We start from the raw sequence: 15491 nt of genomic DNA on the forward strand, positions 1-15491 counted from the left end.
AATGGTTGTCAACCCTATCCACTCCAAATGTTAAAATGCAAAAGAAATGCCTTTTTAATAACGCATGATGATGCATGACAATGTACCTGCCCAGAGCAAAAAAAAAAGTGCACCTCTACACACACACATAGCTCTTAATGGGCCCTTAACCCCTTCATGACTGAGGCCCTTTTTTCATTTTTTGCACCCATGTTATATTCCACATTTTAGGCCTGAAAATGACTTAAAACCCCCCAACATTATATATTTTCTGAATGCCAAGACCCTATAGAATAAAATGGTGGTAGTTGCAAATTTTTATGTTGCGCAATATTAGCGCAACTCCTTATTAAACCCCAACATTTAGTGAAAAAAAGACTAAACACACTTGACGTTCACCCGGCTCTGCCATAGGCTGGTGCTCCGGGGTCACCCTTGAAATTCCTCTTGCCAGAGACTTTAGTAAAACATCTGGTGCGGATTTGAGAGGTCGAGGGGCGGCTCATGTTTTAAGAGTCACCTTTCCCGCGTCATCAATCATTATTTGCCGGGGTCTGGTGGGCCGAGGGATTAGGCTAGAGGTGGGTAAATGGCGTCTGAGGGGGACCAGGGCAGGTCACAAAGTGTTCTTAAATCCCCCGTAACTCACGTCACTGGTAGCAAGTGTAAAGAGAGTGTTCACAAGATTCCCCTGTGCTTCCCTCGCTCAGTACAGAGGGGCCCCGGGTCAAACACAAGATGGGAACTAAAGTCACCTTGAAGAGAAACCCCATCCACAATGTTTTACTTTGACACACACGGTAGATAAGGATTTGATTCCTTGTCAGGTTCTCCCTCTGCTATCGCTCTCACTTTCTGTCCTATTGACAGACAGTGAGGGGGAAGCTTTTGCCCTCCCTGGTTTCGCCCCCCGCCCCCCTCATCAATATGCTAATTCATTTGTATATAAAACCTTTCTGTTTTCATCACATACCTTATTTTTGTGATGTCATCACTGTAGGGTTGCCACCTTTTCTTCAAGTGCAACCCGAACACTCAAGCGCTGTGTGCGGCAATGTTTTTTTGGAGAATATAGAGGAGAGCGCGGGGAAAGGAAGCCAGGAGAAAGAGCAAGAAAAGCTCTGCCGGGATTGTACCCACAAAGCATAGGGCCCTCCTTCATGCATTCATCCCCAGGACCCTGGGGTTGCCCCTGTCTGCCTGAAATTGCGACACCATGTGTCTGGGGCTCAGCTGGCCTGAAAACCAGACACAAGATGCCAAACCCGAACTGTCTGGGTGAATTCTGGACAGGTGGCAACCCTACATCGCTGGGTTTCGGTGGTTCTCGTGCAATGCAAGGCAGATCATGGCTGGTGGGAGGGGGCTGTATATAGCTTCCTGAAAACATCACACCAATCTGCCTCAGTATTCCTATCAAGAGCCCTCAAGCCTGATGCAAGCAGTGGGCTGGCTCTTCGGAGGAGTTATGCAAATTTTGCTAGGTGGATGTCAGTTTGAAGGAGCGGTTGTTCCTAAGAAGACAGCATTTGCATGCAGACTGTCCTAGGTAATGGCCACATGTGATGCTGAGCCCCTGTGATTGAAAAAACTGAAATCCAATGAATGAAAGGGGCAGGGCCAGTCAGGTTTGTTTTAACCCTCCCATCACCAGCAGGGCACACTTACCTTTACCTCCCTTCTCCTGCCAGGAAATACCTTATAGTTACCGGTACGGAGAAGCACGTGACTCACTCCATGTGACCGCATTGGGCCACTCACCTTACAGCTTGAAGCTTACATAGAGCAGAACAGAGTGGCAGGGAACCAAAAGGAATCGGTTTATGTGTGGACGTCAAAGCACAGATTCACTTTATTGGGCCATTCCACCCAAAACTGTGGACATTGGTAGATACAATTACTCATCGGCTTCTTATAGCTTTCAGTGACCCCACAGGTGACATCACCCTTATAGAGACCCAGTAGAGAGAGACAATTCCCAATTTAGGTGCAGAGGCCTCACCAGTAAGGATAGTAAGCCGGTGGGCAATTCAGCTAAACAATATCCATCCAAAAGGTGAAATTAGAGGATTTTTGCACTTATCATAACATCTTTTTCTTCCCAGTCCATCGAGAGACACAGGAATTCAGAAACAGTTGGGATATACTGCCACCCACAGGCGGTTGGGACACTGGCAAAAAGGAGAATTGTAAGCCAGCCCCTGTATAACCCCTCCTCTACCCAGAATGCCTCAGTTTTGCAAGGAAGCAATACACAGGGACAGCGAGAAATACAGAGGGGTGGGACCTGTGTCTCACAATGGACTAGAAGTAAAAGATTTCACAGTGAGTACAAAAAGTGTATTTTTTCCATCGTCTAATGGAGGACACAGAAATTCATAAACAGTTGGGATGTCCAAGCGAGGGGTGGGCAATAGTCACTGACAGATCTAAAGATCTAAGCCACGTGAGCTGGAAATACTTTTTCCAGTAGAGCTAAAGAAAATGTGTTCAACCTCCTAAGACACTAGCAGAAAACTGGGATATACTGGGTAGAGGAGGGGTTATACTGGGGCCACCCCACAGTTTTCCTATTTGCCAGTGTCCCAACCTCAAGTAGGTGGCAGTATAACCCAACTGTATAGGTTGAACTCGATGGACTTGTGTCTCTTTTCAACCTGACAAACTATGTAACTATCTTTCTGAATTCCAGTGTCCCTCCATGGAGGATGGAGAAACTTGATTTTGGTTGACCTAACCCCTTCACCCCCCCCTCAAAAAAACCCTTTCTGGCTACTACAACCCGTTTTGGTTATTGAGATGCATCCATTGAACTCCATATGCGTCTTTTGTGGTATTAACAAAACTGATTTATTTCGCCACAGAATTTTGCCCAAAAAAAAATAACATTTTGTGACTTCTGACAAAACCAAACAAAAAAACAAATCAACCTTATCAAAATAATCATCTAGCGCTTTCTCTAGATCGTTCCGCGAGGTCAGCCGTATGTTTCACGGGTAACTCCGTGCCGGTCCATTGGATTGGGGATAGAGGGTGGCCGCTCCTTATGAAGCAACAGTATAATTATAATCCGAGTGACTCCATTTTGTTCCTTTTGGCCAGACACCTTGAAGGCCGCGAGCCTCGCTCGTCCAGATCTCAATAAACAGATTACAAATATGCCACAATGAACAGAGCGGCTCTGTTTTCATTGGTTGAGATTCCGTTTGCCCAGAATCCTTTGCTCTGGACCAAGCGCCCTCTCGGTTATGTCAGCAGGGCATTTCTGATCTCCGCGCAGATCTGAACCAACAATGATAAGAGGGACGGCGACATTCCAGACTAATCTAGAGGCGGTAAGCAGGATGGCTATAGGAAAAAAAGAGCCGCTCATTGTCAGTTACATCCACGTCGACTGGAGTGACACAAGCCTTCTAAGCAGGTGCAGTTTACTTTTGTGGCCCTCATTGACCTCCCGTGTGAGACAGGGCAGGGCCAGGGTTATTGGGTATGAACCAGGAGCCAGGCTGTGAGGTTGAACACAGATGTTCTTTTGGTTGTGGAATGATACAAGTTAAAGTTCTGACCTCGAGAGGATGTCTGGTCCGGCATGTCTGATCGCACATAACGGCGCCGGCTGCAGCCGAGGCTTTAAAATGGCCGCCGTAGGCGAATGCTTTTAATGACATCCGCAGGTCCTCACTACCATGTTCCTGTATTTCTTGAGGATGACGTTGGAGCTGTCATCGAAGTAAAGGACGGAGATGGCTGTGAGCTGAGTGGGGGCGCAGCAAGGCTTCGGGACGGTGTCTGGGTTGATAAAATGAACCTAAGAAGGAGAAATAATAAAGTATTATCAAGAATGTTCAGTTACACCAGGTTTAGGCAAACTCCGGCCGACCAGCTGTGGGGAAATGACAAATCCCATCATATAACTGCCTCCGGGAGTCATGCCTGTGGCTGTCAGAGTCTTCAATGGCTAATGGGATTCGTAGTTCCACAACAGATGGAGGACCAAAGTTTAGTTACACAGCATGCACTCCTCGTACCATAATAGGAATCTGTACAATGCTCTTTCATTATGCATAAAAACAACTTTATTGTTCCAGCAATATTGAGGACATTCCAGCAAACTCCCGTCTCTGAAGAGTTTTGCCCACTACTTTTTTTTTTAAAGGTCCGTGACGCGTTCATTGAAGGCAAACTTCACCCCTGCGAACAAAAAAAGTGAACCGTGAAATCACAATACACTAAAAAAAAAGTGCACAAGGGTGCTTTAGACCTCCTCCAATGAGGAAGTGCCTCGATTTTCTGAACCCCCCGGGGGAAAAGGCTCCTGACAGGGGCAAGGACGACTTAGGTCCACCTACCCGAAGGCCAGCAGACCCCTCTCCTCAGGGACCTGCCAAAACAGCTCCCCCGAGTACAGGGTAGGGGCTCCCCCAAAGAGAGACCCCAGGTGGGACGAGGTTGGGGAGCCCGTAAAGGCCACAGAAACTACTCCCCGACATCAGGACGGGTCTCGAAGGTACCCGCACCCTCCTTCTTCTGTGAAGTCACATGCCGGCAAAGCCAGAAACCAAGAAGCAGGGTGCAATACCGGTCTAGGGAGGTCTGATAATGTAAGAGTGTGTTTCTATCAGTGGGCTTCGTATATACGGATGTGGAAACTTTGTTACCATGTATTGTGATGAGCACATCAAGAAAAGCATTCTCATGTTCAGATATAGCAGGATTAAACACAATGCCAGGGAATAACCCATTACGGAAAATGCCTGGGTGTCGCTGTCCCAAAAATGAAGATGTCATCTATATATCTCATCCATACCTTCACATGGTTTATGAGGAGAGCAGATTTGTATATATGTCAATCTTTAAGATATCCTACCAAGAGATTTGCAAACAAGGCGTGGCCAAACTCCCCATGGCAATCCCTCGCATTTGTTTGTTCTTCAAAAGTAAACGTATTGTTTTCAAGGACAAATTCAAGGCAACAGAGCAAAGAAGCTGCGGGAACATCTTGTTTTCCTTTGAGTAAAAGGAAATGTTCGACAGCTGCAAGACTGGCCAAGTTGGGTAAAGTGATGAGATGTCCATTGTGGCCAACTTCCATCTTCAAAAATCATATATGTGCAGTTTCTGTCAGAAATCTTCTGTGTCTCTAATGAAGGCAGGGAGTTCCCGTACAAGACTAAGCCCGGGTGCTCCAAGCCATGGGACGGCTCCAGTGTGTATTTCGGGAGAGTGAGGATCCATCCAAAGCTCTGTAGGGTCTACAACGTACGCTGGATATTGGTCAATAGAACACTGACCTGAGGATGAGGTGGTCTAAACATACTATGGGGATCCTCTTGCCCTGAAGCCTGGCCAAGACAGGGTGCATCACCTTAGTGAAAACCCATGGTGCTGAAGACAGACCAAAGAAAGAGCAACAAACTGGAAATTCTAGGTGCCCACAGCAAAATGCAGGACGCGATGGTTAGCCAGAAAACTGGGGAAGTATAAATACGCATCCTTGATGTCTACAGAGGAAAAGAAAATGGACAGACAACGTGGGTGAATTCCTATATGGAACTTCTGGACCTGCAGGAACCTGATGGGGATCTTCAACTCCAAAAACTGGGTAACCTACCCCTTGGCCTTGGGGACGGTGAACAGGTTGGAATAGAACCCCTGAAAACTTTCTGCCTCTGACCCCTGAGAGAGGAGCTGACCTAGGGCAGCGAAGAAATCCACTTGCCTTGGAGGGGATTCTGGCAGAATGGATAATCAGAGCCTGGGAGCAAATTTCAGTTTGCAGCCTTATGTCATAACACTCTGAAACCAGGCGTTGAGATTCCCCCTTGCCCAGAGTGCCGAGAAGTCTGAACGCTCCCACCCCACACTTATAAAAGCGGGGGGTGTCCTTTTATTGTGAAGGAGCCCAGTTCTCAGATGAAACTGTCCGTCACAGCTCCTATATGCGCTTCATCTGGGTTTTTAGCCGTTTGCCCGGAATTCAGCTTTAAATATTAGCAACTGTCTATATGTTGTGTATTTAAAAACACATCCAGCCCTTCTTGGCAACCAATCTCCCGAGTCGGCTAAGAACCAGCTCCTACGGAATACAGTGCACTGCCTGTACAGTAAAGAACCCTTTCCTTCTATCCCCACTCACATAATACCAGCAGCCCAGATGATCTTACCAGTGTCTGAACGATGGCGTGGTTTGTTGCATTCATGTAGGAATTTAGCGGGAAATTGCATTCACCTTCACAGTAATAAGCAGCGTAACCCTCTGGAGCGATAATCCAATCCTAAGGAGACAAAAAATGCATAAAAAAACCCATCAAGACCACGGTCACATGATACAGAAGGAGGCTGATCCAAGAAAGCAGCGAAAACAGTAATAACTGGAAGCCAAGTGCAGTAACCAATAATAACAAGCGTAGTCTCACCTGCCATCCCAGGTCCCGGAAACTGACGTAGAGTTCGTGTTTCTTGCAGGCTTGCTTCTGGTCTGTGCTGCTGCTTTCTGGAGAGACATAGCAATGGCGGATGATGTTAAAGGGGTCTCCCACGTCACCTACACACAATCCTTTCTTGAGCCTCCTGAGGACAAAAGCTGAGCTCCAACCACACAAGGAAATACATCTTAAACTTACATGGGAGCTTTTCTTCTTTTACCTGCCAACGGAATTGTCATTTTGTCCAAAAACTGACACAGCCAGACCGGTGACCTGACTTTTCTCTGCTGGGGTTAAGTAACACATCTAGGTCACTTCCCCACCCCCTTTCTGATGCTAAGTCCACTTTAAAGCAGAAGCTAAACAAATATATACACTATAACACAAGAGCTATGTGTACTATTTTTACTTGAATCTCGGTATCCCTTGTGAATTGTTTGCCATACCTGTGCAGTAATCCAGCGTGAAACTACTCCTGTACTTTTTCTCTGTGCAGGAATTTTCTGTAGGAAGACCGGTCACTGCTATTCTCTGCTTGTGCAGGGTGACTGGTCTGGTCTCCGCCCCCTCCTGTAATAAAGACCGGTCACTGCTGCTCTCTCTCCTTGTGCAGGGTGACTGGCCTTGTCTCAGGGTGACTGGTCTTGTCTCAGGGTGACTGGTCTTGTCTCCACCCTCCTTTTATAAAGACCGGTCACTGCTGCTCTCTCTCCTTGTGCAGGGTGACTTGTCTTGTCTCCGCCTCCTCCTGTAGCGGGTGTGGACTGTCTAAGTAACTTTATCTCATACAGATAAGTGTAAATGAATATAAGGGAATGCCTAGTCTTGTTTTGATCTTTTTAGTAAGTGTAGTGGGTGAGGCCCGCTGGGTCCCTCCCACAGCTCTGCACAGGCTAAGTACCATACAGTGATAATGTCACAGCAACGAAGGCATTTGGTGCACACAAAGTGGACTTATATCCATTGTGGCTATTAAAGAATATATGAAATGCTTGTTTTTGTACCTCTAGTGTTTAGTCTACATGTAAATTTAGGGGGAAGGTTAAGTGTTAGGGAAGACGGTTAAGAGTGGGCTTTAAACTAAAATGGAGGACCTGTTAACAGCGCCTGGATATAACAGCCATGACTCTCACCTGCGACGTTGGACACTCTCAGGGCGTCCTGGTTCTTTGCCGCTTTGGATCTGTTTTGGTTGCGCTGCTTTCCCCCGGTGGACCGTACGCTGCGCAGGTGGATCTCAGTGGCCTTGAAGAATGCCACCATGAAGGGCTGCTTATTGTGTGGTCCATTTATCCCGATCAGACCCGCCAACTTGGGGTTCATGCTCTGCCCTGTGGGATAAACAGCATATTAAGTCAGTACACAATCTGTGGGCGTCTTTGCAGCAAGATGCCATCTGGAGAAATTGGGAACTCGGTGTAGAGAAACAGCTGACCACACACACGCGTTACAATCTTGTTATACAATCTACTTCATGATTTTGCCTATCTAAGGAACACATAGATGGTTGCTTGTAAAGCTGAAGACTGTACAATGCGTGTGGTCAGCTTGCCTTTCCTGGAGAAAACACTGCTCCAGCCTCCCTCCAGGACTGCTGCCATAACTTAAATCTTTGCATGTACTCTGCTGAAGGGGAGGAGCAGCGTTCAGAAATCATGTGACCAAACGCCTAGGCTTTTGGTAATGTGGCCAGCCCTAGCGGCAACCATTTTATCCAAGAAAGAAAAGTATTTCACCTCTTTTATTCATTTATTTTCAGCATGCAAAACCCCATGTGGCTGTATAAGGTCCTGTAATGATGTGTGTTGAAATAGCCGCTTGTAGCCCCCACCAGGGTGTGTGTGACTGGGTGACAACGCAGTTAAGTGATACGGTTTTGGCGTGCACACCATACAGCGTTATGACCGGTTTAGCACAATGGTGCTCATAGTGACAGTAACAGCCATGCGATACTAGAGAAGAAGAGAAGACGTTACCAGCACTGGATTCAAAAGACATCACCAGCGCTCACAATCCGGAGCTCACTGCCCAGGGTGACAGCGTAGGTGCGCAATTAGGAGACACCCTTTAACAGGAAGTGCCTGAACAAGGACATTCACAGCAGGATCACCAGATGTTACTTTAACAAAAGATGCAGAACTGAAAACAATGAAACACAACTTTTGAAATGACATTACCATGTGAACCTTATATAAAAAATCCTCCGCCCTTTCCCATATCGTAGGGTTAAAGAGAGTTCACGAGAACAAGACCTAAGAAGAAAGACTATTAAAAAAGAAAACGCACGCACGTACGCGCTCAATTTATTTCTCAGGAGGAACATAAACTCCAGCCTCAGGTGATCCAGACCTCGGGGCAAACAAACTCTGCCTGCTCAACACGTGCTGAGATTGCAGTAGATAGGTGGATGAGGAATGCGGACGACGCGCCCGTGTAGAGGGGCTGCAATCAATATATCAGGCCGGACGCGGACGCCGTTTTATAATTGAATGTTCTCAGCAGAAGAGATATTTCTGGTCAGATCTCAACCGCATGAGCGTTCTCCCAAACAAGCAAAACAAAATCTGCCAACTTATGTTGTGTTACTCTGAAACTTTTCTCCCTTACAGGCTTAAAGCTGATCTCCGCTCTAGATAGAAAATAAAAAAACTATCCCATGCCACCCTGCTGGGTGCCGCCATCTTGGAAGTGATGTCAGCAGCCCCTGCAGGTCACTCAAGTGACACTCTGTAGTGTTACCCTTTACTCCTCCCTCAGCAACTACATAAAAGGTTATGCAGAGAGGTAAAGGGAGGGGCAGAAGAGTTGGGCCAGCACAGTCATAACCAGACACTGCCAAGAGAGGAGAGGGCTATGACATGCAAGAGGGAAGGGGCTGTGTTAGGGAACTGACGCTTCCGGGAGTAGTCATATCTTCCATCAAGTTCAGGGGCATTTTGCACACAAAACTTTGGGATGTACAAAAAAAAAAAAGAAGATAAAACCATCTGATGGTTTAGGTCTCTAAATGCACAAAATATAACTGGCTACTTACAATTATAAGTAATAACACCAGAGATGGTTGATCTAGGATGGATGGAACCAATTGGACCATGCTTTATAAGTATTTTCTGACTTCCTTTGGATCAACTGCGAGTGTGTGGAGGTTTTCATTTTATTTAAGTTTTTCTGTTGGCTGAACATGATGTACCAGGTTGAACTCGATAGACCTAGCTGAACGAGATGGAAATGGTTGAAAACAGCGGAATTGGTTGAACGCAATGGACTTGGGTAAACTTGATGGACTTGAGTGAACATGATGGACTTGGGTGAAAACGAAAAAATTGGTTGAACACAGCAGACTTCCTTAAACACGATGGACTTGGATAGGCACGATGGACTTGGTTGAACATGATGGACTTGGTTGAACACAGCGGACTTGGGTAAACTCAATGGGCTTGGTTTAACATGATGGACTTGACAGAACATGATAGACTTGGTTGAAGACGATAGACTTTGTTGAACGCGATGAACATGGTGTTACGCCGTGGACTTGGGTTGAACGTGATGGACTTGGCAGAACATGATGGACATGGTGTTACGCCGTGGACTTGGGTGAACGTGATGGACTTGGCAGAACATGATGGACTTGGTTGAACACGATGGACTTGGTTGAACACGATGGACTTGGTTTAACATAATGGACTCGGTTGAACATGATGGACTCGGTTGAACATGATGGACTCGGTTGAACATGATGGACTCGGTTGAACACGATGGACTTGGTTGAACGCGATAGACTTGGTTGAACGCGATAGACTTGGTTGAACACGATGGACTCGGTCGAACACGATGGACTCGGTCGAACACGATGGACTCGGTCGAACACGATGGACTTGGTCGAACACGATGGACTTGGCTGAACACGATGGACTTGGCTGAACACGATGGACTTGGCTGAACACGATGGACTTGGTTGAACACGATGGACTTGGTTGAACACGATGGACTTGGTTGAACACGATAGACTTGGTTGAACACAATGGACATTGTTGAATGAGATAGATTTGGTTGAACACAATGGACTTGGTTGAACGCAATAGACTTGGTTGAACGCGATGGACATGGTGGAACACAGTAGACCTAGGTAACTCAATGGGCTTGCTTGAACATGACGGACTTGGTTGAAATGGACTAACAATCAACCTAACTATGTAACTACGTGATTTGGACTCCAGTTTTGGGCACCATTTTGTAAACAGTCCAAGGGAATTCTGCAGAGGCTTCAGTATTCAGTCAGACTTCAGGTCATTACTCTGGCTGGAATCAAAAATATTTGATGATTTCTGAAGAAAAGCATGGATAGGCTCGATGGACTTGGTTGAACATGATGGACATGGTGTTACGCGGTGGACTTGGGTGAACGTGATGGACTTGGGTGAACGTGATGGACTTGGCAGAACGTGATGGACTTGGTTGAACACGATTGACTTGGTTGAACACGATGGACTTAGTTGAACACGATGGACTTGGTTGAACACGATGGACTTGGTTGAACACTATGGACTCGGTTGAACACGATGGACTCGGTTGAACATGATGGACTCGGTTGAACACAATGGACATGATTGAATGAGATAGATTTGGTTGAACACAATGGACTTGCTTGAACACGATGGACTTGGCTGAACATGATAGACTTGGTTGAAAACAATGGACATGGTTGAATGAAATAGATTTGGTTGAACACAATAGACTTGGTTGAACGCGATAGACTTGGTTGAACACGATGGACATGGTGGAACACAGTAGGCCTAGGTAAACTCAATGGGCTTGCTTGAACATGACGGACTTGGATGAAATGGACAATGGACTAACAATCAACCATGTAACTAGGTGATTTGGACTCCAGTTTTGGGCACCATTCTGTAAACAGTCCAAGGGAATTCTGCAGAGGCTTCAGTATTCAGTCAGACTTCAGGTCATTACTCTGGCTGGAATCAAAAATATTTGATGATTTGTGAAGAAAAGCATAAGGTAGGTATGGAAAGGTCTGGTGATGTTGTATAATGATATGGGGCTGACATCTGCACAACAGAGAATAGTAGACATTTCTCCCCTCTTGCCGTGTCTTGCATGCCTAGGTAATTATCACACAGCCTCTCAAGTGGTTTTCTCTTTTCTTTTTTTTAGTTCCTTTCCAGACATTTTTTCTTTTTTTCCATTTTCTTTTATGAGTAAACAAAAACTTTTAACTGCTTTCCGGACGCCATTTACTGATCCTTATCTGCTGCGGTTAGCACAGAACACATGTGATCTTAAGTGCGTCCTGCTCACATCAATCCTTAAATAACGTCACAGCTTCCCTGTATAGAACACAGAGAGAGGGGGTGATGCTCACTCAGGCAGTGCAGGCTCCCTCACGGGGGGGGCATAATTAGTATTTATGATGCAACCATTACTGACGAGTGGAGATCTCCATTAGGGTACATTGATGGCCATTTTATTTTTTTCGGATAGAGTAGGGAAGGGTTAGAACTAGGGATGCACCGATACCACTTTTTTAAGACCGAGTACAAGTACCGATACTTTTGATCAAGTACTCGCAGATACTAATTACCGATACTTTTTCTTAAAGAGACAGGTCACATTTTTTCTAAAGCAATACAAACTAATGCTTTAAGGTCACTTTCTTAATATTATGATTCATGAGATGACGAGGGAGCATGACGCCGGCTTCCCGCCCAATCAGAATGCCGGGCGCTGCGTCATTACACGGCGCCCGGCTTTGCTAGCTTCCTGACCAATCGGTCATTGCATGCTACCCGGCTTCCTGATTGGCCGACAAGTGACGAGAGAGCATGGAGCCGTTTCCTGGCCAATCAGGAAACCGGGCAGCGTGTAATGATGCGCTGCCCGGCTTCCTGATACAGGAAGTACTCGTGCTAGGTATCGGAGCATTTGGGCGAGTACTAGTATCGGTAGCGGTGCATCACTAGTTAGAACCCCAGGCAAGTTTTTTTTACCCTATCTAATTGGGTAGATTTTCCTTCACTTCCTGTCCTGGAGATACAACATGAAGTTAGAGGAAATCTGTCCATCTGTCTGAGGAGGAAATGACCTCTTAGACCGCTGTCACCACTGGTGTCCCCACTGGAAGATTTCCCGTGACAGCTGGGTTTTCCTGGTGACAGCTATAACATTTTGAATTTCCCGTCATCATGGTCACCAGGGCAAATAGAGTGGATGACACAAAAAAATCTGACAGTGGTTTTCTATCCAAAATGATATAAAAACAAGTCTAAAAAATACACTTTAACCCCTTACGCCTGCTCCTGCTAGGAATTTAAAGGGTGCTGAATGACGGAGGCACTTTCTGGGCTTGCATGTGATCACTCTGATTGGCAGCCACAGTGATCCGGAGTCCATCTAACCAGCTACTAACGGTAAACAATGACAGCGAGCTGTTGGTGACAGTGAGGTCACAGAGCTGGGGCCCAGTAAACACACTGGTAGCACAAAACAGTGGTGCGGGCTGTAGTCCTATACCTAGCATCACAACATTAAAGCCCACACATATGTATACGGCTGGCGGAAACAGATTAACCCCTTCATGACTGAGGCCCTTTTTTCAATTTTTGCACCCATGTTATATTCCAGCACTCTGCTGTCAAAAATTAAAATATTGGGGGACACAAATTACCGGCCATATTTTTTTTAATCCTGGCATTCATCTAATGCAGTGGTTCTCAACCTGTGTAACCTCAGGACCCATATTTGTCCTTGGCTATTAAGTCGTGACCCAAGTCGCACTGCAATGGAACGCACTGCATTGCGGTACCGTGCATTCCGGTGCAGGTGATCGAACTGTGGGTGGGAGGTGTGTTTGGGGTGCCATTACGAGAATTGGAGTGGATCCTCAGCCTGGGGTCCAGTGCTGGGATGCTGTGCTGTGACTCCCTTTGCGCGCCCTGTAGAGGTGACGGGAGCCAGAATGTGAGGTCACCCCGGTCCAGGCACCTCTGGCACGTGAAGGAGCTGTAAGCAATGCACGTATGGATGGAGGTCCCTCGTGGCCATAGCTCCAGCCAACCCCACCTCAAGCTGGCACTCGGTGCCAGGAAGCACATTCTGAATGGCTGTGCTGCATGAGAACTGACAATGCTGCGCTAGGAGGAGGCTGAGAGACTCTCACCTAGAAAAGTAGAAGGCACACGGCGACCCACTGAACACGGGGTCGCGACCCACTTTTGGGTCACGACCCACCAGTTGAGAACCAAGGATCTAATGCATGTGGCTGCCCTGCTGTGACCCAGAAGCTTTGAATTTCAGCTAGGGTGTTCCCTGGTCCAGACACCGCCCTTTCCCTAAGCCCACTACAGCCCAGCTAAAAAGCACCTGAACATTGGGAGGAGGCTCGGCACCAAATAATGTGGAAGGAGGCCGAAGACCTCACCCTATGCACTGCAAATGGCTGCAATGGAACTCACTTTCATTGCAAAACCCATCTTGGCTAATGCAGCCATTGATACATTTCCCTTTAAGAACTTTAAGTGTGTTATGGTTACTCCTGAAAGAAGTTGGCACTTCACAACAGGACATTTCAAGCTTCTTCAGCCTCTCAAAGGGTGAGGCGTCCTCAGCGAGCCGGGATTAAGCAGAATATCACGTTCCCGGGTGAATGATGATCTGACTGTCCGTCTCTAATAGCGTGGGAGGTGACCTAGATTAATTAAGTGACATTATACTGGGAGGATGCCTCTGGTTTCCTGGCTCCACCTAAAACCAACTTAACTGGCCTCAAAATGTTTCATCCTGCATGCAGTACACGTACACAGGGGTAATACGCTTTCAGACACTTAATAAGTATGTCTTGGCACAATAAAAAAAAAAGACATTCATCAATTACCTGCGATACATACACATTTCCCCATGTTTTATCCTCCATGAAATGCTGGGGGTACAGACAAATACCTGTTGATGATGTCAGAAGCCCAGTGAGCTCCTAACTTCCTGTAATGACAACAGCTGCATATGCTACACTGAAACCCCAAGCAGTGTTGTCAGGCCTGTCTGAGTTTTCTTTGGATAGACTACAGAACTCCTCCTCTCTCCTAATCTCAATAACATAAGGTAGAGCTGTTCAGAAGTCCAGCCGGGGAAAACGCAGACAGAGTTGTCCTCAGCAGGGTCACAGGTAGACAGTGCCTATACACCGAGTGGCCAGATTATTATGACCACCTGACGTTTGTAGGCAAATTAGCTATAATTTGGCGCTGAAGTTGCTAGAGGGCCAGACCATTATAAATAGGGAAGCAGGTTGGTTACCACGACAGTAGAACTGATTTGTTTCTGAAGATACGGGGAAACAACGCGATGTAACAGCCGTTGAACGTGGGATGATTGTTGGCGCTCGGAGCCATGGAGCGAGTATCAGCAAAACAGCAGAATTCGTTACATGTTCAAGAGCAGCTGTTGTTAAAGTGTTTAAAGACCGGACTGTCAGCCGAAAATCTGGGTCTGAACGTGCGAATTGTGGCCGTCAGCGACTAGTCAATGTTAGGGCAGAACGGGGGAGGGGCAAGACTGGTACAAAACAACAGAAGGGCAACAGTGCCGTGTCAGATTCCTCGCATCACCTTTCATCATCTCGTGGAGTCACCAGGCGGCCCAACGAAGTACTGATGGGGTGGTCATAATAATCTGGCCACTCAGTGTATGTATTTCTAGGCCTTTAATTACTGGAGTGTAGCTACACACAGAAAATGCAGGTGACGGGTTAAAAACAGAAACAACCATCCAATCATAATTGATTAAGCATTCCACATTTATTGGCCTTTAGCAAGCCAACCACTTACCATCACCGCTCTCCACAGCCAGCTGCAGGCCCAGGTTCTGCTGGGGGATGAGAACCCAGTGATTGCTGGTCGCTGTGATATCGAACACCAGCCAGCCTTCCTCTGCAGCCCAGATTGTTCGGGTATCCAACAGGAATAGGTCCGAATCCCTGCAGAGACATGAACTGCTTAGTTAGAATGTGACATGTGCTGACATGTTTTAAAGCACGTACCCAACACCCAAGGCCCCCACACATGCACGACGTTCGAC

The 15491-nt window shown here is 46.7% G+C and overlaps 1 protein-coding gene across 2 annotated transcripts in view; it reads right to left on the reverse strand.

Annotated features, from left to right (window-relative positions):
• Window positions 1-3458: 3458 nt before the first annotated feature.
• The window catches only part of BMP7 (bone morphogenetic protein 7), a 52148-nt gene continuing 40115 nt past the window's right edge, over window positions 3459-15491 (reverse strand). The window contains exons 3-7 of one of the 2 annotated variants that reach the window (XM_018560675.1): window positions 15242-15390; window positions 7538-7735; window positions 6396-6472; window positions 6144-6254; window positions 3459-3787 (exon numbers count right to left, since the gene is read on the reverse strand). In XM_018560675.1, the coding sequence (XP_018416177.1) occupies window positions 3638-3787; window positions 6144-6254; window positions 6396-6472; window positions 7538-7735; window positions 15242-15390 (685 nt within the window). In that variant the 3' untranslated portion in view covers window positions 3459-3637. The remainder of the gene's footprint in view (window positions 3788-6143; window positions 6255-6395; window positions 6473-7537; window positions 7736-15241; window positions 15391-15491) is intronic. The other variant, XM_018560676.1, reaches the window with a different exon arrangement.

This window comes from Nanorana parkeri, unplaced genomic scaffold, assembly GCF_000935625.1.
Source record: "Nanorana parkeri isolate BGI_ZX_2015 unplaced genomic scaffold, ASM93562v1 scaffold474, whole genome shotgun sequence".
NCBI classification, from domain to species: Eukaryota; Metazoa; Chordata; class Amphibia; order Anura; family Dicroglossidae; genus Nanorana; species Nanorana parkeri.